Source organism: Parasteatoda tepidariorum, chromosome X1 (assembly GCF_043381705.1).
Source record: "Parasteatoda tepidariorum isolate YZ-2023 chromosome X1, CAS_Ptep_4.0, whole genome shotgun sequence".
Taxonomy (NCBI): Eukaryota; Metazoa; Arthropoda; class Arachnida; order Araneae; family Theridiidae; genus Parasteatoda; species Parasteatoda tepidariorum.
In genome coordinates this window covers 65,205,643-65,227,640 of record NC_092214.1, presented here as the reverse complement: position 1 = coordinate 65,227,640, position 21,998 = coordinate 65,205,643, and the positions used below count along the sequence as shown (strand labels likewise).

General features: G+C 27.2%; 1 protein-coding gene and 1 long non-coding RNA gene across 3 annotated transcripts in view; one reads left to right on the top strand and one right to left on the bottom strand.

The window, feature by feature from the left end:
- Nucleotides 1-21,998, top strand: part of LOC122269268 (uncharacterized) — a 76,785-nt gene that overhangs the window by 18,823 nt on the left and 35,964 nt on the right. The gene's annotated exons all lie outside the window — the stretch shown is intronic.
- The window catches only part of LOC107451515 (uncharacterized), a 68,557-nt gene that overhangs the window by 38,259 nt on the left and 8,300 nt on the right, over nucleotides 1-21,998 (bottom strand). For both annotated transcript variants that reach the window (XM_071187817.1, XM_043041482.2), the window contains exons 2-3: nucleotides 12,459-12,784; nucleotides 8,071-8,197 (exon numbers count right to left, since the gene is read on the bottom strand). In XM_071187817.1, the coding sequence (XP_071043918.1) occupies nucleotides 8,071-8,197; nucleotides 12,459-12,784 (453 nt within the window). The remainder of the gene's footprint in view (nucleotides 1-8,070; nucleotides 8,198-12,458; nucleotides 12,785-21,998) is intronic.

The window sequence follows — 21,998 nt, the reverse complement described above, 5'->3', positions numbered from 1 at the left end:
AATTGATGCTTGTTAGGAAAGGGATATAAAATCAATTGTGGGATTTCTTTTCACGGGGAAAGTATAGTTTGTATAGAAAAGGTATATAATATTTATGGTGGTATATAATAGGTAATTTATAGTTATAATACATTTAAGTAAAAATTTCCAATTTTTAACCAATGGTTATTTGGCAATGAATAAAATACGCTAAGTGACAGACCATGGGATTATGGTTGTACTTCAAAGAGCGTATCAGAAAAAAAATTGGCAGAAAAACTAGATTATTATATAAAAAGTTATGCCTGAGTTTGAAAGTTTGTATTTCATTCATTGTCTTCATAATTATACTCATCGATAAATAATAAATTCTGATAAAATAATAAACATATAATGAGCTTATTTACTTATAAATCTATTATTAAAACTTTTGTATAAACTTATAGTTTATGAAATTATATCTATAAAGTTATTATACATTTAATAAACAAACTTGACAAATTTTTATTGTTCAGCAAGTTTTATTATTTAGTACATTGTGTAGTACATTAGTTAGAACATGAGGTATATTAAATTAGCACGTTATTTAGTTTATAAAACTGAACTTTCAATGGGAGTTTCAGTAATGTTGGAATGAAATTAAGAAACAAGTGTGGAGTCCTAAATAGTTTATTCCAAGTGGAGGTGATTTTTTTTAAATTGTCTCAAAAATAGAATAAAAAAAATTAAGAGGAACCCTAGATAAGAAAAAGTACCAAACAAGATAATTTCACATTTTTCATTAAAGTTCTTAATTAATCCAAAGGTTTTTCTCTCACTGTTATGCTTATAATACTTTTCATTGATCTCCAAACAAGACTACCCATTTTTTGACAATAAATTTTAATAAAAAAATGCGAAGTGTAGTAATTTCATTTATCTTATGAAAATTCTCAGTTAAACCAGAGGTTTTTTTCACTATTATACTTTTATGTGCGTTTCACTTAACTCCACTACTCATTTTTTGACGAAAAGTTTTAATAAGAAAGAAATATGAAACGAAATGATTTCATTCATCTAATTAAAATTCTTAGTTAAACCAAATTTTTTTCTTTTACTGTTACACTTTTTCATACTTTTCACTGATATCAGGACAAGACTAATCACTTTTTAATATAAATTTTGATAAGAAAAAATACGAAAAAAAATATTTTTTTCTCATTAAAATTATTAGTTAATCCAAAGAATTTTATTTCATCATCATACGTGTCACTGATCTCCGATTACGATTACTCAAACTCACTTTTTGACTATAAATTTCATACGAAGGGATTAGCTCTTACTCTTTTTTTTTTCAATGTACTGAATTGTGTTTCAATCACTCATGTTAAATCCAGCAATTTCCTGTCTAAAGTTCTTACAAAGCCTCAAGCCATGAACTTGGCTTTTCTGAAATCTTTTACTTGATTCCGTATAACTGTTTTAGAAATTAGTACTTTATGTATTATTAACGTTTAATTAATTATTTCAATGACAATAGCCCTTTGACGCAGATGAAACACCGGTGTACCTTTTATATATTTTTTTTCCTGACGCTCTATTTAGAAGCAAAAATATATTTCGATATTTTTTAACTATGAAAAAATAAGTCTAATAGTAACTAAAAACACCTGTTTGATTATCAGAATTATATTTTCATTTACAAATGAAATCCAAAAAAAGAAAGTAATTTGATTTTGATAATGAAATTAAAATAATCAACAATTGATTTTAGAAATTAAGGAAATTTTAATAATGAATATCTGCTTCCTTTAGATCTAAATAACTGAAAATAAGAGCAAATTAGAAAAATTATTGTTTGGAAGTGTGGCGTGTTTGGAACAATTTACCGTTAACGCAGAAAAAGACACCGACGTTTCATACTGTATTATATAACCATATTTATAATGCTAAATATAATATTTTTCACTTATTTTGACATTAAAATTAATTTAAAATAATCAAAAGTTTAAAAAATATGTTTAATTATTATTCTGCGTCGAATGTTTAAAGATTTGGAAAATGTATATTTCAATGCATCTGTAAATTTATTTTTTTAATTTAGTTAAAATTTCTCTTTTTATTAAAGAAATTTTAACTACATTGCGAGGCATTCGTCGATATTTATAAATTACTATCTTATACATTCAGATTTTCTTCTAGTACTCATTGCTCCAAAACCAGTTTTTTTTCTTTTTTTTCAGACAATTGCACTTTCTCGAGATCCAAAACTAAATTGGCTAATGCTCCATTATGGTATTATTTAGAGAGTAAATTTCACATCTATGAGAGGTTTCAGTCAGTGAGCATTTTCTTACTATCATATCTAGTTAATATTTCAAGAATAACTAAAAAGTAGCACTAAACTAACCATAACCGCTCAAAAGACCGGCTATTGTAACTTGTATTGTATTATAAAGTGTTGGTTTGTTCAGTGTTAAAAGAAACGCTTGTTAAGTCCTCTAAAAAGTGAGTTTAAACGAAATAATTTTATGGTGCAATCTAATGTGAGTTTACTTCCAATGAAGTTAATTTTTATTGTATCACAACGTGATTAACACATTCAGCTCCTGTGATGCATTAAGCGTACCTTAACTTATTGTTAGATTTTGATAAAAGCCAGATTTTCAAAGCGTAATTTCCTGTGAGCATTCTTTTTACTTCCCATTTAACTTTCTTCTTTCACGGTCACGGTCAGGGGCACGTGATAACTGTTTTAAAATGTAGACACAACAATTGTCCTTAATGATTCATCGAGTAGTCTGTATATATTAGGAGATTAAGATATTGATAAAATCTACATATATATATAAATATATATAAATATATATTTACACTATATTTAGAAGCAAAAATGTCAAAATTTATTTGCGTATTAACAGTCCAATAATTATTACAAATATTCTGTTATATTATCGGAATTATAATTGTACTATATGAAATCCAAAAGAAGTAGTTTGAAGAAAAAAAATCATTCGTATTTAAAAAATTAATCAATACTTGATTTTGTATACAAATTTTGAAAAAATTCCAATGATGAATAAATGTTTCTTTTATATCTAATTGCAAATAAATGCAAATTTGAAGAATTATTGTTTGAAAGCGAGCCGTGCTTGGAAGATTTTACCTTTAATTCAGAAAAAGGCACCGAGGTTTCATGTTGTATTTCATAATCATAAATTATTAAAATGACAAATTTAATAATTTTCATTTATTTTGACCTAAATTATTACAAAATAATAAAAAAATGTATGAAAATTATGTTTATTTCTCATGATTTTTAATAAACTATAAAAATATGTGAAGACCCAAAGAAAATATACAATGTCATTCCCAGAAAATTTCCCCAAGTATTATTGTTATCCAAGTCTAGATTAAAGATTATTAATAGCCTAACAGAAATAATACTTTCGCTTAACATGAATTCATGAGCACGTATTCATTTATTATTTTAAAGTTTTTTTTTCATAATTAATACATATCACTTTGTGAAAAAAAGAAATTCTATTTCAGAAAAGTATTCAAAAATTCTAATCTTTTATTCACGTGTTTAAAACTTTCGCTCGTAATTGATTTTTTAACTAAGCATTGTTTGGATTTAAAGTTCACTGTTTTTAAAATATTTAAAAAGAAACGCTGAAGTAAATTCAATTGTAGAAGTTTTGAAAAACTGTATAAAAATGGTTGTTTTTAATATCCTGGGAGAAAACAGAGATTAAATGGAAATAAAAAGAGTGTAAAAAAAAATTCTTTAATTTTTTTCACTTAATTTCTCTGTCTCTGTTTTTTGGGGAAAAATTACACCAATTGAATAAATTACGATTGCAGTAAAATTTACCTAGAGCCAGTAGAAGAAAGAAAAGATTTAGCGTTATTACTGAACCTGATTTTACACTACTAAAACAAGTCTAATAATGAAATACATAGAAAAAACAATAGAAAATAAAAGGTGAAAAATGTTGAAAACAATAGATGGTCGGGATAGAATCAAATAATAAAAACACAATCTCAATTTTTATTTCCTCTTCAAATGAAAATTCGAATTTCATTCGAAATTATTCAGGCGTTTCAAACGGAAAGGTGAGAAAACATCTTTTACTTTTCGAACACAACACAAATACTGGCTAATAAAAAAACAAAATAGGTAATTGACACAAAAATGATCGTTTTCAGGGTCAGTAAAAGTTCAATACTCTTCTAATGTATCATAGATATAAGATCGTAGGTGGTGGTTGAACGTGAAATTTTTGTTATTTGAAATTACAGATGCCCGGATGTTATTAATATGCAACTCGCGCGTTAATTTGCAAATAAGGTTTCTAAACAAGAGCTAAATGTTGAAAGTTTATTAAGGAGGTTTGAAAGAAAGGAGATAGATATAGGCCACATGAAAAGGGGAAGTAAAAAGGGCTTCCCCAACCTTTCTGCATGAAATGACTCCCCCGTCTATATAGCCCACCTGTTCGTCGTTTCCGGAATATAATTATCGAATGCATCGTTCCAAATAGCGATAACTCAAGGTGATGACGATAGAAAGTGTAGGGATGGGGGAGAGAAAATAAATGAAAACATCGGAATATTTGATTTTAAAACTTTAAAACGAGAAAGCGGAAAATTGAAATAAAACTGATTCGATTAAAAAAAAAAAACATTTTTTTTTTTTTACTGATAAAAATTGGCTCTCAAAAAAACATTGAATAACGTTTTTTCGAATGAAAAAATTGTTTAATAACATGTTAATCGGTCCCGATTCATAATTATCATTGATTATCATGCTCTTATCGTTGATTCAAAATAGCGATAACTCAAGGTGGTGGCAATAGCGAGTGGAAAAAATAATTGAAAACATTTGACAAATTTAAAATTATAAAACGCAAAAGTGTAAGAATGAAAATAAAACGAATTCAATTAAAAGAAAAACATATTTTACTGATAAAAATGTGTCTATAATAAAACATTGAATAATCTTTTTCGAATGAAAACTAAATAGTTGTTTAATAACATGTTAATCAGCCCTGATTCATTATTATCATTGATTATCATGTTCTTCATTATAATCAGCCAGATTCGTTTGTAAAAAAAAATCCTTTATCCGAATTGGATCCATGTTTTCTCCTATAATCTACTTTTTTCTAAAGATGCCTCTTTTATATATGCTTAATTTAAACATTTTTATGGTCATAAATTTATAAAGTTGATATTTTAATTGTTTAATTCCTTCTGAGAGAGTAAAGAGATAAAAAATTATGAAATATGAACAATTAAAACGAGGATGGAGATTTGGAAGTTTCTCCCTTTTTGATTGTTAAAAAAACTATAAAAAGTTTAGTGTTTTTTCTCCCTTTAATTTTTCACTTATTTTCATCCTATTCCAGCCATTATCACAAAGTTTGGAAATTTCGTAAAACAATTATTATATATTTCTCTTTCTAATATATAACTTATTACGTGTAGCATTCATTTATTATATACATCATATACACATATTTATTATATGTATTACATATGAGAGTCCTTATGTGATAGGGAAAAACTGAGATATTTGGAATCAGAACGTCATTTTATATGGATAGGGGCTCTATTTATTTAGTTGTTGTTTTTTTTCTGCGGAGCAGTGTAATCAATGTTTTAAAATGAAAGAAAATTAAAGAAAAACATGGAATAAAAACTTTTCTTTCTAAACATAGTAGATCGTTAGGAATAGATACTAATATATCTGCTTTTTTTAATTGCCAAATCAGTCAAATTCTATTGAAATTATTCTCAAATACTATATGTATACTTAATATATGACTGATTTAAACATTTAGAAGTTAAACACTTAACGATCACTTCAAAAACAATTAAAGAATATTCGTTTAACTTATTTACACTTACAAATAATAGGCATATCACTTGAATTTAGTACAAGCTTACAATATGTTATGTATTATAAATAAATTTTGCTCCCTGATTTAAACTTTAAAATCAGTTTTTCAAATTTATTTTCAGCAAAAGGAAATAATAAATACGGTCATTTGTCATTTTGAACTTACCCTGAAATTCCCACCAATGTTTATTATTATTATTATCATAATTGTTACAATAGTTATTATAATTATTATTATTGTTATAATGATATATGAAGCAAAAATTGCGTAATTCGTAGAGTAATAACACAGTTTAATAATTTATGCAATACATTCTTTTTTTTCATATCGATAGACTAATTTATTATTTTTAAGTTATTATTCATGATCGACATGACAAAATAATTTCTCTTACAACCCGTTTTTGCGATTCGGATACGAGTTACCATGTGAAAATCTCCAAATGGCATTAATGGCTTTTTCCAAATGGCATTAAATGAGGAGAAAGTCCCTTGACACTAATTGAATTGGTGGAAGAAATGGCTGATATTTTAATGAACATACGTGATCGTTTATGTATAGATCCGGCTGAAAATAAAACTAATGTCTGATGCTTTACTACTAAAAATGTAATAACAATACACTATGCAAAACATTACTTTCAATAGTGAAACGAGTATTACAGTAAGATTAAATGAAAAATATTTAAAAATTATTTTTTCCATTTAGTGATCAGAAAAATGTCATTAAAATTAACCCATGTATGTTTTTTTCCCCGTTTTAAATATTTAAATAATTATTTTCCATATCGTGCTCGTCTCATAATTATTTATACAAGTTGCGATATTTTGTGAAGCCCATTCATAAAATTAAATTTTTAATTTTAAAATTTTAACTCTGTGTATTTGTATTTTATCCTTAATTTATATTTAAATTATTGCTTATTTATTATTCAGTATGATTATATTAATTTTTTAAGAATAATTTGGAGAAAAATCAAAAAATTAAAATGTGCATAAATTAAACTATTAACACTCGCAAAGTAGCTCAATATGTTTAATTTTAATTTTAAAAAAATATTATACAAACAAAACTGCTTTGAAAACAAGAATTTTAATCCATAGAATTTAAATTCGGTAATAACACCTGAATTCTCAATTTTTGCAGATTTCGATGAACCTAAACAATGCGACGTTGAAGTGTCTTTTTGCAAATATACAAAAATTAAATCGCAAGTGCTGTTCTTCATATTGCCATTTAGTATCATTTTCGTAATTAGTATAAGGCACTGGCTAAAAATAGGCAAAAGTTAATCTAACAGTTGCGAATTACTGTTACAACCTCACATACATTTATAAAAACAGCATTTAAGATTTTAATGCTGTAATACGTTTCCTAATTCTCAATTTTTGTAGATTTCTATAATTCAAAGTAGCTTTTCAAATACTAAAATACAAAATCACAAGAGCTTTTCATGTACACCAATCTGAGGCTTTATTTCATATAAGCATTTTGTACCATTTTTATAATTAGCATAGAAGGCTCTTGCTTAAAATATTCAAAAGTTAACCTAACAGTCGCGAATAACTGTCACAACCTCACAATTATTAAAATTCGCTAGAAAGTGTAACTTCAAGTGACAAAAACAGTTAATGGAGTACAATCTTGATATACTCCTTTTAAAATCGTAATTTTAAATTTTATATTTCAGGCCCATAAAAATTTATAATTATTGATTTTAATGATTTATATTTAGGGAGAAAATTCTAGCCAAATTAGTGACTTTTAAAAAATGTTTAATAGTTTTTAAAATATTTAAGGTATTGCTCCATTCTAAGTCCCAAATAATTCTTTACGGTAAGATGACATTTGCTGTTTATGGCTTTGCCTCGACTGTAAGGCACTTGAACTTTGGTTTTGCTATTTTGCTTGGTGAAAGAGCTTCAAAAAACACTGTTAAGGCAACAACTCATTGAAGGGAGAAGCCATCCGCACGAGTTAACATATACGAGAAATCTGATTTTCCAGTTGTCTAAACTTTGTGATAGCTTTCTTAATTAACCCCTACTGCGCAGATTATGTTACTTAAAGCGGATTACTAAACTAATCCGTGTGAGAACTTTCACTTTTCTAGGAATATTTGGCTAAGAGCATTTTTTGCCAATTTTTAGGCCCTCAATATTTTTGCCTTGATTATTATTACAAAAATGTATTGTTAACTTACACGTTCGCTATCCTTCTCGTTGCCTCTTCAGCAATCAATGCCATTCGAGAATAATTTTTAGCAGCGCTTTTTAATCTGGATATAGCTGAAGCATACCATTCAGATGTTCCAGGCTTCTGAATAGCTCCTAAAAAATAAATCATACTTAATTCAGATACTTTATAGTAATTAAAAACAGCGCTTCAATTGTTTTATTTAAATATATATTTTTTAATTTTGCATATCGTTTGCTCTTAAATACATAAACCATATTCATAAGCGTTCGAGATACTCTCAAGTTGTTGTTTTTTTCGAATCATTCAAATGATATAACATTTCGTGAATACCAGTGACGTCGATTCAAGTTTAAAAACTAGAATACTATATTTTTTTTATATGTAAACCTCTTTTTATGGTATTTAAAGCAATTACTTTATACTTAATTTATTCGCTTATTAAACTTTGATTAAATTATTTTAATTTTAAAGTAATTTTATAATAAAAATCTAGCGTTTTGAAAAGAAAGTTTTAAATCGAATCATTTGTAGTTCGTTTACCTTTGGAGTTAAATACACAATTAATACTATACAAATTTTATTTCTACGTACATAAATTTATATATTTCGTTTTAGTTTTGGGGAAATTTCTGTATCGTGATTCGTCACACCGACTATATTCGCTTAGGCCCCAAATGAATTTTAAACTTGCAATTAAAAATAAAACCTGTGCTGCTTGCTGACAAGGCAGGGATAGTGCAAGCCCATCAGTACCTAAAACATTCTTACGTAATATATTAATTGCCCCTAATTGTTTGGATAATTAATTTGCAAATTTCCATACTCCGTTCTTTTGCTTCTTTCAGTATCAGATCGCATTATGCTTCTTCCAGTATCAGATCGCATTATGCTTCTTCCAGTATCAGATCGCATTATGCTTCTTTCAGTATCAGATCGCATTATGCTTCTTTCAGTATCAGATCGCATTATGCTTCTTCCAGTATCAGATCGCATTATGCTTCTTTCAGTATCAGANTTATACTTAATTAATTTATTCGCCAATTAAACTTTCATTAAATTATTTTAATTTAAAAGTAATTTTATAATAAAAATCTAGCGTTTTGAAAAGGAAGTTTTAAATCGAATCATTCGTAGTTCGTTTACCTTTGGAGATAAATACACAATTAATACTATACAAATTTTATTTCTACATACATAAATTTATATATTTCGTTTTAGTTTTGGAAAATTTCTGTATCGTGATCCGTCGCACCGACTATATTCGCCTAGGCCCCAAATTAATTTTAAACTTGCAATTAAAAAAAACCTGTGCTGTTTGCTGACAAAGCAGGGATAGGGCAAGCCCATCAGTACCTAAAACATCCTTACGTAATATATTAGTAACAGATTGTATTATGCTTCTTTCAGTAACAGATTGCATTATGCTTCTTTCAGTATCAGATTGCATTATGCTTCTTTCAGTATCATATCGCATTATGCTTCTTTCAGTATCAGATCGCATTATGCTTCTTTCAGTATCAGATCGCATTTCGCTTCTTTCAGTATCAGACCGCATGCCTATCTTTTTTTCTTCTTTTTTTTTGTGATTTGACTTAACATACTGACTCCTTCACTCCTTCAAAATTTTATAAGTTTTAAATGTAACTATTAACCGCTACAATTAATCCTAAGCTAAAGTTAAAATTAAGCGTATTTTTGCCCTTAAATTTAACTAAAAACTTTAAGATAAATTTGTCATTAAAAAAAGCTGGCGATCGTAATACTAAAAGCATGCATAAGATTTCATGGATGTTACTGATTTATTAAACTGTTCAGGACATACAGCGGAAAATTTCAAATATAGTTTGGGTGACAATGTTGTCTTGCATACGGGTGTAACCCGACTCAATTAAACTATTCTTCAGTATAGATTACAAACTGCCTAATTGAATGGAAGACACCTTGTATATTAAAATTATATAAGCATAGAAAAAGTAAATGACGTTTACAGGTCGGAAATGTAAAAATTGACTCCCTGTGATCATAAAAAGCATTATTTTTACATAGAAAATAAAAGGAAAAAAGTTTTTAAATCTGGTTGGTAAACAGATTTGGGTTCGGAATAAGGTATTGATTTACTTTATTCTATCCATACCATAGACTAAAGTACTCGTAGTCTGTTTTTTTTTTTTTAATTGATTAAACTTTTATTCTATTTATTTAAAAGAAGAGACTAAATGAATTTTTCTATCACATTGAAACTATTAGTGCGAATGCAAAAATAGTGTTTTAAATGTTATTCAGTAACACGAAAGCTCGTATTAGTTCATCTGTTATTTAAAACACAGTTCATTTTTACCACTTATATTTAAAGGGACCAAACATCCTAAATTCTTGAGAACAGTTCTCGAATTTTATTGATTGTCCTCGGCTTTCAAATTATTTGAGGAAAAAGTTTTAACATGTGCCCGCAAATGTCCACGAATTTCACTGAAAGCATGAAATTTTTTTTCTTCTTTTATGTGTAGTGAAATATCAACAAAAAAAATCAGGAACGCGTATGTCTTTTATTTCAACAAGGTAGTTTTGTATTACAAAGAATAAAAACAAAAAAGCACCATGCTAAAACTAACAGACGAAAACGTCAGACTCATCTTAAAATAATTTCAGACAAAAAGAAAACAAATTTCAATAATCATGTACTCATAAATTTTACTTTTCTAATGCAAAATATATGATATTTGAAAACTTCTTAGTAATGAAATCAAATTCGATGAAGATGGCTCTGCACCTGATGTTAGTCATTAATTTACAAAAATCTTGGATGTACTTATAAATTAATATTTTCTCTAAAAATATGGATGTTTTCATATCGTTAAATTTTTTGAAGATGCTCCGCTGATTTGTACTGGCTTATAAATATGATCATGACTTATAAATCTGGTCACTTTACTTAGATTAGACATTTTCCTGTCATTTTGATTTATTTTTCACTAACTACAACTTCTTTATCCTAAATAACAAACAAAAAAATAATTATTATGCCACTCCAAACTTTTGTTTTTCGCCAATTTTGTTTTGCCTTTTGATAATATTTTTCAAACTATTATTGGCGATGAAATAATTTGAAGAATCGCATTTTGTGAAAAATAACTATAAACTTATATTTCATACGGAATTTTATTTCCGGAAATGGGGAACGTGCTTAAACTTAGAAGGGATATCCCCATCTGACTAGTTTAGACAAAAAAAAATTTTAAAAAAAAGCATTTTACAAACAAAACGAAAACAATCAAATTTTGAGCTTTACAAAATTATTTAAAATGGACAATGTTTCGATCACACTTCCAATGTAGCTGAATATTGTAGAATAACCGCATTTTAAATAAAAACAATTTTTTGTAGTGAACGTTACAAAAATTTCACTTACTTTTTTTTAATCAATAAAAATTATGATTATTATTATTTTGCATAAAAGAAAATTCATAGATTTACCCTCACTGAAACATTCGTGGGCGTTTAAGCTTTCTGGGGATTCCAATAGATGCAGAACATGTAAGTTATTTGAATAGAAACAGACGTAATCAGAGGTGATTTTCGAAAAATTATGTTAAATAAACGTGCTCGAAAACGTAAGTAAATTTAAATATCATAGAATTTAGTTATTTTGAAAATAATATTTTTCTTTTGACATAATAGTTCTGCGATTCGTATGAAATTTATATTTACTTAAAATTCAAAAATAATACAGTCAAAAACATGCTGGTCCACGCATGCGTACCTTGGTACGTATAGCGAAATTTAGAAGTCAAATGAATAATAGTCAAATGAAATCTCATAATATTATGAGTATTTAATTTTATATTTATTTAGTAATATTTTATGCGTATTTCAATTAACTATTTTATATTAAGGTACATACATACATTTAATAACTTCAACTTTTGTGTTTTTTTCCACAATTTTGAAATATTTGCCCCAAGAAATAAGTATTTATTTATAATTAATGTTAGATTCTTTTGAATAATAATTTATTTTGCATGGTTTGCATAATTAAAACAGCTTTGAAACTGAGATTTAGTGCAGTATTGCATTGTGCTTAGATAAAACTTTTTTTTAAATTTATTTTGTTTTCTAAATAATTATTAAAGCCATTCATCATTTTATTTAAAAAATATAACAATATGCATGTTTGTTCCTATTTTAGGTGCAATTTAACATTTGAAATATTTATATTCTTTTACTTAGTTAAAACCGGAGTTCCACGTATGAGTACCTAAAATTATTAGTCCCTGGCAGTACAATTCATATTTTGTTTATCTTCATATAACTTATGTAGGTAACTGTTAAATATTTTTTTTGCTGTATTCCTTTATACTTATGCAGTGAAGAGATTAATGAAATTGCGCTTACCACTTCTGTAAATGCTTGGTTCTGTACTTTCCATTCTTACTCGTACCACTTCTGAAGCTTGTTCTATATATTTTTTCATCTCATCAGCTGATATTCTAGGCATACGAACCTTAGGTCCTTCAGGTATAGGATCGATTTCTTTTGCAGGTTTCAAATGTTGAGTGAATCGTCCAAGTTGTCTTTTGTGTAATCTCAGTCCTCGAGTAACTCTCGATACAATTCTTTGAGTTTTTCGTCCAATTATTGGAACTTCGACCATTTCTGTGGAGGACATCAATACTTGAAGCCATAACTCAAGCAGAACAGTTAAAAGAATAATTCGAAACCTGTAAGGAACAAAGCAATTGCAGATAAAAATTGCGTTGAAATATTTATTTAGCTACGACATATTTTTCATACTTTTTTCATTATTTTGTTTTAATTTAAGTCAAAATACGTAGCAAATATTATAATTAGTTTCAATAAATTGTGGTTATGAAATATTGCATTAAACATCGATGTCTTTTTCTGCGTTAAATGTAGAAAATTTCAGACACGGCTTATTCCAAAACAGTAGTTTTTGGAATTCCTACTTATTTACAGTTAGCTAGATCTAATAGAAACAGTATTTCATAAATAAAATTTCTTTAATTTATAATATCAATTATTGATAAATTTTTGAATATGAATGAAAAAAAAGTTTCAAACTACTATTTTGGATTTTATATTTTAGTGCAAATATAATTCCGATAATTTAACAGATTTTTTCAGTAACTGTTAGATTGATTTTTAATAATTAACAAATACCAAAATATTTTTTTTCTTGTAATTATAACGTCAGAAAAAAATATTTAAATGGGACATCGGTGTTCCATTTGCGTCAAAGGGTTAAACTTTATTAAAGTTGCATTAAATTTACGCCGCATAAAGGTTCTCATAGTACCGATCAAAATTAACTAGATTTCTTTTACTGATTGTGTACAATCCATGCAGTTTCAAAGATAAGGCCTAATGAAAGCATTCCATTTACTTAATAAATACAAATGAGATATAGTTATTTAATAATCATCCTTAATTTGTCTGAGAAACTAATTTATCACGCGCGAGCACTTTTTTCCCCGGCCCTCAAGGAACTAGAAATTACTTCGAAGCCATTTGAGATTGTAGATAGGCGCCAGACTGAAAGTGCAAAGATCGTTTTACAAAATATATTAACAACAGAATCTGGCAACTAGTTATCATCCATCGACAAATTCGCTCTGTCACGATGAATCAGTCTAAACTTTGCTTTAAGATTCATTGCCTTACTAAATAATTTAAGCTCATTCGCATTCTGCCCCTTAAATGAATGATAAGAATGCAGTTTATTGCACTCTTAAAATATGTTTTGTCTTGTATGTTGAATAGTAAGCTTTTGAAGCTAACTCTCGGAGAGAAATTAAGTGATTTTTAATTAGAAATTAGAATGCAGTTTATTTCACTTTTTAAATATGTTACATGGTTTGTACGATATGCAATAAACTTTGTAAGCTAACTCTCTGAGAGAAATTAAACGATTTTTGATAAGAAATTATAATACAGTTTATAGCACTCTTCAAATATGTTATATGGTTTTGTATGTCATATAGTTAACTTTTAAAGCGAACTCTTGGAGAGAAATTAAACAATTAATAATTAAAAGGAGGATAAATATTTCGGATCAATATCACGGTAAACTATTAATTTTCTTTGGTATTTTTTAGCACAAGACAAACGAAATAAATTGTGCGTTAATGCGAGTACTTTTTTTATTTTTTTAATAATAAAAATATTGAATATACAAAAAAAATATTGAATATGCAAAGAAAAATATTAAAGGAATCAAAGCTGGATCTCGCTTTTGTTGTGAAAATAGTTTTCTATTAACCTCAGACTTTGATAGATTTTAATTATGTACATACAATTATTGCAGAGCAAGAAAATCCACAGGTTAAAAACAATTTTTTCTCCTTTTTCTGTTTAGAGTACTTCGAGGTTGCATGGATTTTAATTTGTTTACGATAATTATTTTTCAATTTTAATTTTCGTGGAATTGCTAAACAATTGTTTTTGTTAAAATAAAACAAGGAATTTGATTCTCTCCACATAATAAAACATTGTTATGTATCATTATATCAGGCACCAATTTTCAGTTTTGAGATATTATAATTTAAAAATGATAAACGAAAAAGGAAATAATAGCAACGGAGAGCCGTTATAAGAGCAAAAGCATTTTATTACAAACAAAATATAAGCGTCTAAAGTTAAAAAATAAATTGGGGACCTCATAAATCATTTTGAAGTAAAATATTGCTGTCAACAAATAACAATGTAAATAAAGTGGTGAAAAACAAGTAGGAATAATCTATCAAATATCAAAAATCTCCAAGAAGGCAAATTTCTCCCAATACTCGATCCAGGAATTCCCTTGTCTTCTGGATTGGGTTCAAAATTACAAGGCTACTAAGTTGAATATTAGTAGTCGTAAACCCGTAAAATTGGGTCCGTTGTTCAACAACGGTTATAAAATAAAGAATAAGATTACTGAATTAAACGTTATAGATAAACTGGACTCTAAAGTCATATATGCTAACAGTGCTACGAGCTTCTGAGTTATTTTTCATTATAATGTAAATCAGCTGTTCAGCATTGTTCATGAAATAAAGATTTGTACTGGATATAAATTCTCAAAAAGATAGGGTATTTTATTATTTTTCAAAATGCAACCATGTACTCGAAAGCAATCCAATTGCCAAATAGCTGTCCATTCTTTGCAACAATGTAGACACAACGATGGATTTTTAAAAAATCACTTTTGATCTGTTAATTCCCATTTACTTAAATGATATCCATTAAAAAAATAGGACAAACATTAGCTTTAAATTCCTAGAACTTTCCGATCTAAAAAAAATTTTCCGAAAGAAATTGAAGGTATATGACCGCCCTTGCAAGGCAGTAAATGGCTGGTAAGATTTTCTGACCTTGGTTTGACGGAGGCGGCAACGAAGTGGCGTGGGCTTAAAATGCTGCGGGGCTTGTCTATCCTCAATCAGGATGTGAATAAATGTGGCCTTTGAACTTGCACTAGCCATCATTAATGAGCACAAAAAGAAATTGTAATATTGTAATCGTGATAACGTATTCAATTTTTATTTCTTGTGGCTAAAATGAATGCATGTAGAGTAAGATTATTTCTTTCAACATTAGGTGAGACTTCTGTACTTAAAAACAGTTTACTTGAAGTCGTTAGTTAAGGGAAAAAGCCACTCTGAGATTTTGAAGAAAAAAAAACTTAGTGGGTGTTTTTGCACTCTAAAATGATGCACCTAAAGTTTTATGACAAGGAAAAATGTCTAAGAAGTTCGAATTTCTGAGCAGCTCTGAACGGTTTGTCTAACGAACTTCAAAGGCTTATTTTTGGAAGCTGCATTTTTCAAGTTGGCTGAACTCATAACAGGAACAATTTTTTTCAATTTTCAGCTCAATTCAGCTCAATTCGCTTCAATTTTCAATTTTCAGCTTTCTTCAATTTTCAGCTCAAGACTTCAGATATAAAATGTATATTTAAAATTTTATTCTTTTCTGAAGTTAGCAAAAGTGAATTCTTTTTTATTTTTCCTTTTTTTGCATGTTTTTTAATATAAAAATATTCCAGAAATTTTTTCAGGACAATTTTCAATTAAAATTAAACGCGATATTCTCAAAAAAATTATATTAAGAAATATCTGCGTTACTGCCTGTAGTTATTCGCTTATATAATCAGACAAACTTTTTTTTTTCTTTGTTAAGGCAAGCATTGACTTTTCAAATGCACAATGCACAAATAAGAACGAAACACCCTAAATCACTTTTGATCTAAGGATTGGATCTTCTCGTACTAGAACTCAACCTTAAAGGTTGGAGGGTGTGACTAGTTAGTACACACAATATTTATTTGTTGATTACAATATTTATTTATCACACAAAAGCGTACTTTCTCAAAATAAACATTACTTTTTTTTCCGATGGATTATGAATTCTGACTTCCAAAATGTTGGGAATAGCCGCAATCTGGGAAAAAGGTCTTAATTGTTTGGTCAGGAGAGCGAATAAAAGTTTGGACCCCTAAATGTTAATTTTACTTTCACCATATATTGAGAACTTATTATGCGAATTGATAAAATTTTGCTCGCAATTAAAATTCAATTATCCAAGTATAAAACCACACAAAAAATAAATTTTAATAACATTTTATTATTTTTTTATAATTTTATTTAATAATCGTCGGAAAATTTTGAATTGTAAGGTATAGAAATTTTTACATAATTTTGAGAAATGTAATTTTACATGGCAAAATAAAAAATTTTTACGAAATTGAACGAATAGTTCCTGAGAAATCAAGTTTTAAATAGCTGATTTTTTTAGAATTCGAGAATAAAGGGTTGAGAACGTAGGTTTAGGAATGCAACTTGGGATCGATACTTTGGGAACGAAAATTTTATCACTTCATCATAAGTTTATCAAGGTGTTTCGTTTTATTTTATTTTGCAATAAAATACATTTTTTATTTATAAATTGTATACTATTTATATTCTTTCTCAGTGAGTCAAATCTGCTGATGCAAATTCGTTCTCGGTTGTACTTAACGGTTGTTCGTGTAAAAAGAGAGGTTATTGTTGCAGTTAAAAAAAAAACCTTAAGTATTCCCTTTAAACAATAGAGCAATTCAAAAATGAATAGTTCCTCTATATATTCATATTGTGTACAATTAGTTTTTATTTAAAACTCATTTAAAATATTCAAAGTAGCTTTTTTTAATAGTATTAAATAGGGTAGTTTGAATTAGAAACTTATTTTAATGAATTAGCCTATACTATTATTCTAACCATTAAAACTAGTCTATAAAATACAACTGTATACGGCTGTTTCAATAGTAAAGTAACTAACTAATTTAGGGGTAATTAGCTATGAAAATTGTTTCAGAGATCTTTTAGTTTCAATATTACTATAAATAAAAAAAAAATGTGATTTTTGGTCAAAATAACAGCTCTCCTAAATTAGTTTAAAAGCAAAGTAATTTTGAAGTATTTCATCATTTTCTGATCGGTTACACGAATCTTAACGTGCAATTGAAAAATTGAATGAAAAACGACAATTAAGAAAAAAGTTTCGTGTTTGAAATTAGGATTTCCAAACTATATATCCGTTAAGGAAGAAAGTTTCGCACGAAGCCACAAAGATTTGGAAGATATTATTAAGGAAAAGTAAAATTAATATACAACCTGTGTTTAAGACATGAAAAAAATTTTCACCCAAAGATTGACTTAAAGGGTACAAGGCAAGAAAAAAACAACAAAAGAGCACTTAATTCTTATAGCCATAACTATGCAGCAAGGACATCCTTGAATTATTACTACAAAATAACTTAGACAGTTTTGTTCTTCCGTTTTGAAGCTTTAAGAAAATCTTTCATTTATGTTGTTATAAAAAGGACAAATAGAAATAATAAACTGAATTTAATTTTGCATCAAATTAAGTTTGCAATAAATTCATATGAATTTAATAATAGCTTAAATTTTATTTACCACTTTCAAATTTTTTTAATGAACTTTAAAAACATTTTAAGGTATCTAACTAGTGTCAAAACATAATTAGTTTGGAATGTTTTTGATATTGAGTTTATTATAAATTTACATTCCTGTACTCTTAGCTTTCTAAAAATATTTTACTATTGTTTGTACTCCTTTTATTTACAAAGCTATACCCGTTTTTGTGCAAGGTGATAACGAAGGACAGACTCATTTTAAGTGTTTAAATGCGTTATCTCAAAATAAGATTTTTGCACATTTCACACCACTTAAAATATGATACATAATATGAACATAGTAAAATATGATACATAAGTTACGATAATAGATATAATACATAATATGTGAGAATAGATATAATTAAAATATGATACATAATATTATGATAATAACATAGGGGAGAGGGGGCATATGTGAACAGGGGGCACATGTGAACAGGGGGCACATGTGAACAGGGGGCACATGTGAACATGGTATGTTTTACCAATATGATTTGAAATAAAAAATCGCGAAAAATTTTCAATTGATGGCAGTACTAGTTCTACCTCTCTGCAAAACAATGAGACATTTTGCTGACAATTTCTATGTATCAGCTGGTGTTTTATATATTATAATCACTCGCTTCTTCAAGTGAAGTATAGTATAAATCATAGCATAGTATAAATCAACTAATAAACTAAAATTAACTATTTCAGACCATTATATGAACATTCAGGTAAGTTTATCACAGTTATTTTTTTTTTCTCAATTAAAAATTCTTTATTTTTCAAGTTAGGTTTAAGTAGGATGATGGGGCACTTGTGAGCAAAACATCTGGGGCAGATATGAACAGTTCACATGTGCCCCTACATAGTATTAAGATTTTTATCCTCATAATATTATAAGTTTAAAAAATGTGCATGCATTTAAAATTATTATTATTTAATTTTCCATAATTAATTTATCAATCTTTTCTTTAAATTTTTTTTTATTAAATGATTGATCACGCATCACGTTTATTAAGTGATACACCTGAGAAAGATAGAATTGCTAAAGCTACAAATGAAAAGATAGAAAAAATGAAAAAAAAAACATGACAGAGTATTAGAGAAGAAAGAAAAAGGCCCATTACAACTCCTGAGGAACATGAAGTTGAGAAAAACCCTACAGCGGAAAAATTATTGTACAACTGAAAAATTATTTTCTTATTGACAGTACTGCTGTACAATTTAAATTCACATAGTAAGCTACAACCCCTTCAGTATAATGCGTATCTATATCTGTCATATTAACGATTTTTTTCTTTGAAATATGATGATTGCTTTGTTTTTAATCTTGTTCATATGTGCCCCAGGCATGTTCACATGTGCCCCCAATAGGGGCACATGTGAACAATTGAAGTCATTTTTCTAAAATATCATAAAGTAAAGAAATATTTTATTGAAAAATCTCAAAAAATTCCATAAGACTAAGAAAAGACTATTTAAACATATGAACTTCTTCACTGTGAGAAATTGATGATATTTTTTGAAAAATGAAGAAATGAAAAAATTTATTCACATGTGCCTCCCTCTCCCCTACATGTTTCGAACAGACTAAGAGAAAAAAGTAGAATTTCATATTTTATACATGTTTTTTCGCTAAGTCAAGTGCGGAAATTTTTAAAAATTTTCTTTTTTTAACTACATTGATCCCTAACTTAACAGTATATTCACTTGCTTTTAAGATAATAGTTCAAAACAGAGTTGATATCATTTTAAATGAATTACTCAAAGGATTTTTTGTTTTAGGTGATATAATTTTTTTTACAGTGTTTGGCTTATATGAAAAAAGTTTCTTTATTTTTACTTAAAAATGACCCTTCACAATAATAATTCTTTGCTAGTCTTATAAGTTTTTATAATATATAATAAGCAAACTAGTTTTTTAAAATTTTATATTAATATTGAAAAAAATTTGTTGAAACTAGTTGGATACCTTGAAGAAAAATGCTTTCAAAGTTTAGGTATGCTTTCAAAGAATTGACTCTCTATTTTCATCATTTATATGAATATCATCTTAAATTTTAAGGACAGATATTTTCATGGAAAACTATGTATTATTGTAATTTTTAAGCACATATTTTCAGAAAACATTATGACGAATTACACCTTATGTATTATTAAGAAAAGATACTCTAGTGGGAAATTATATCTCATTGTCATTTTCAAATACGTATTTTTAAAAAATTATCTCTTGTGTAGACTTATGTATCAATGCCATTTTGCGAACTTCAACTTTTCTAATTAAAGATACTCAGGTGGGAAATTATGTATCATTATTATTTTCAATCGTATATTTTTTGACAACCTCTTATGTCAAGTCAAATGGTGAATCAGTCTCATTCGTGTGAGTTTAAGCTTATAGTTTTAAAAAAAAGATTGTCTCAATTATGTATCATTATCATTAATAAGCATATGTTTTTTTCTAAAAAAATTATTTTGTATGATTTGCATGCAAGTTATTTAAATGTATATATAAATAAATATAATAAAGTATTGAATTATAAAACAAATTTTATGAGAGGTTTTACATTAATATCATTTATTTAAATGCCTACGAAATATAGCAATAAAAAATCGTAAATACAAATTAAAGAAGTAGAGAAGAAATATTTTTTTGAACATGTACATTTTAAAACGGAAAAAGCAGAAGACTTCCAGCTTGAAAAAAAGACCTTAAAATTTATTTATGTTTTCGATGAACTGAAGCAACATAAAAAAGAAAACAACTCTTAAGAAAAATAGTTAAAAAAAAATGTGTGTATTTAAGTTGTTTTAACCTACATTTTAACAAAGAAAATCATTGTTCATCATGCAATAATATTTCTTTTAACCGCGAGAAAATTTAAATTAGTAGAAAACTTTTCATTTCATAACTTTACTTTCATCAAAATTTAGGGCAAATCAATTTTGTTTTTAAAGCCGACTTTTTTTAATAGAAAAATATGTATCAGCCATAGTTTTAAGACAACAGTTTATTTCTAATTTACTCCCTGTATTATTTTTAATTGACAGTTACGCCCAATGTGATATAAGCCTCAAACGCAGCTTTATTTAAATAATTATGCCAAGTAAAAATAAAAAGATCTTAAAAATTTGAGCAATAAATGAAGTTTACTCACTGTATTATTTTTATTTTACAGTTAAACCCAATCTGAAATAAGCCGGAAACGCAGTTTTATTTAAATAATTATTCCAAATAAAATAAAAAGATCTTAAAAATTAGTGCAATAAATGAAGTTTCCATGACAAACAAAACAATTATTTTGTAAACTTTTTTTAATATTTTAAATATTTCTCATTAATATGCTTTATTAAGTATGTTACTTTCAAGAAAGATTAATTAATCAAAAGCAAAAATCGTATTGTGTGAGGAAAAAAAGTTGGTTTTTGTTCTTATGCCTATACTGTTAAAAATTTAAGAGTGAGATGAACCATAATACCGTTACCAAAATATCTCAGCAATCTTAATTTAGTTCAACTTTGAACCGATTTCTCTGAGAATGTCCTTACTTACAAGATAAAAAATGGAGGAAAAAAACTTCGAAAGTTCGATGAAAAAAGAATCATCTACTCTGAGTGACTCGTCATTTAATAATTAGTTATTCACACATGTTGTAACATTGAAACCTCAAATATATCATCTATTTAACTAGCAGCATTTTATTTCAATTAGCACAGTTTAATATTTCGAGTCGGCAATAACTAGGTGAGTTAAATGCCAAATCAAAGAAAAGAATATTTTAAATCCACAGCAATAGTTAGATATTAATTGCTTTAAATATTTTTACATTTTATAAAAATATATTAGCTATTTGATATTAATTTTTACACAATTATAAAACAGAATTATAATGTACAGTGCGCCAAAAAAAAAAAACCACACTGAATAACTTACGATCCAATGATCGGATCTTCACGTTTTAGAACTCAATTTTAATGGTACGAAGGAGTTC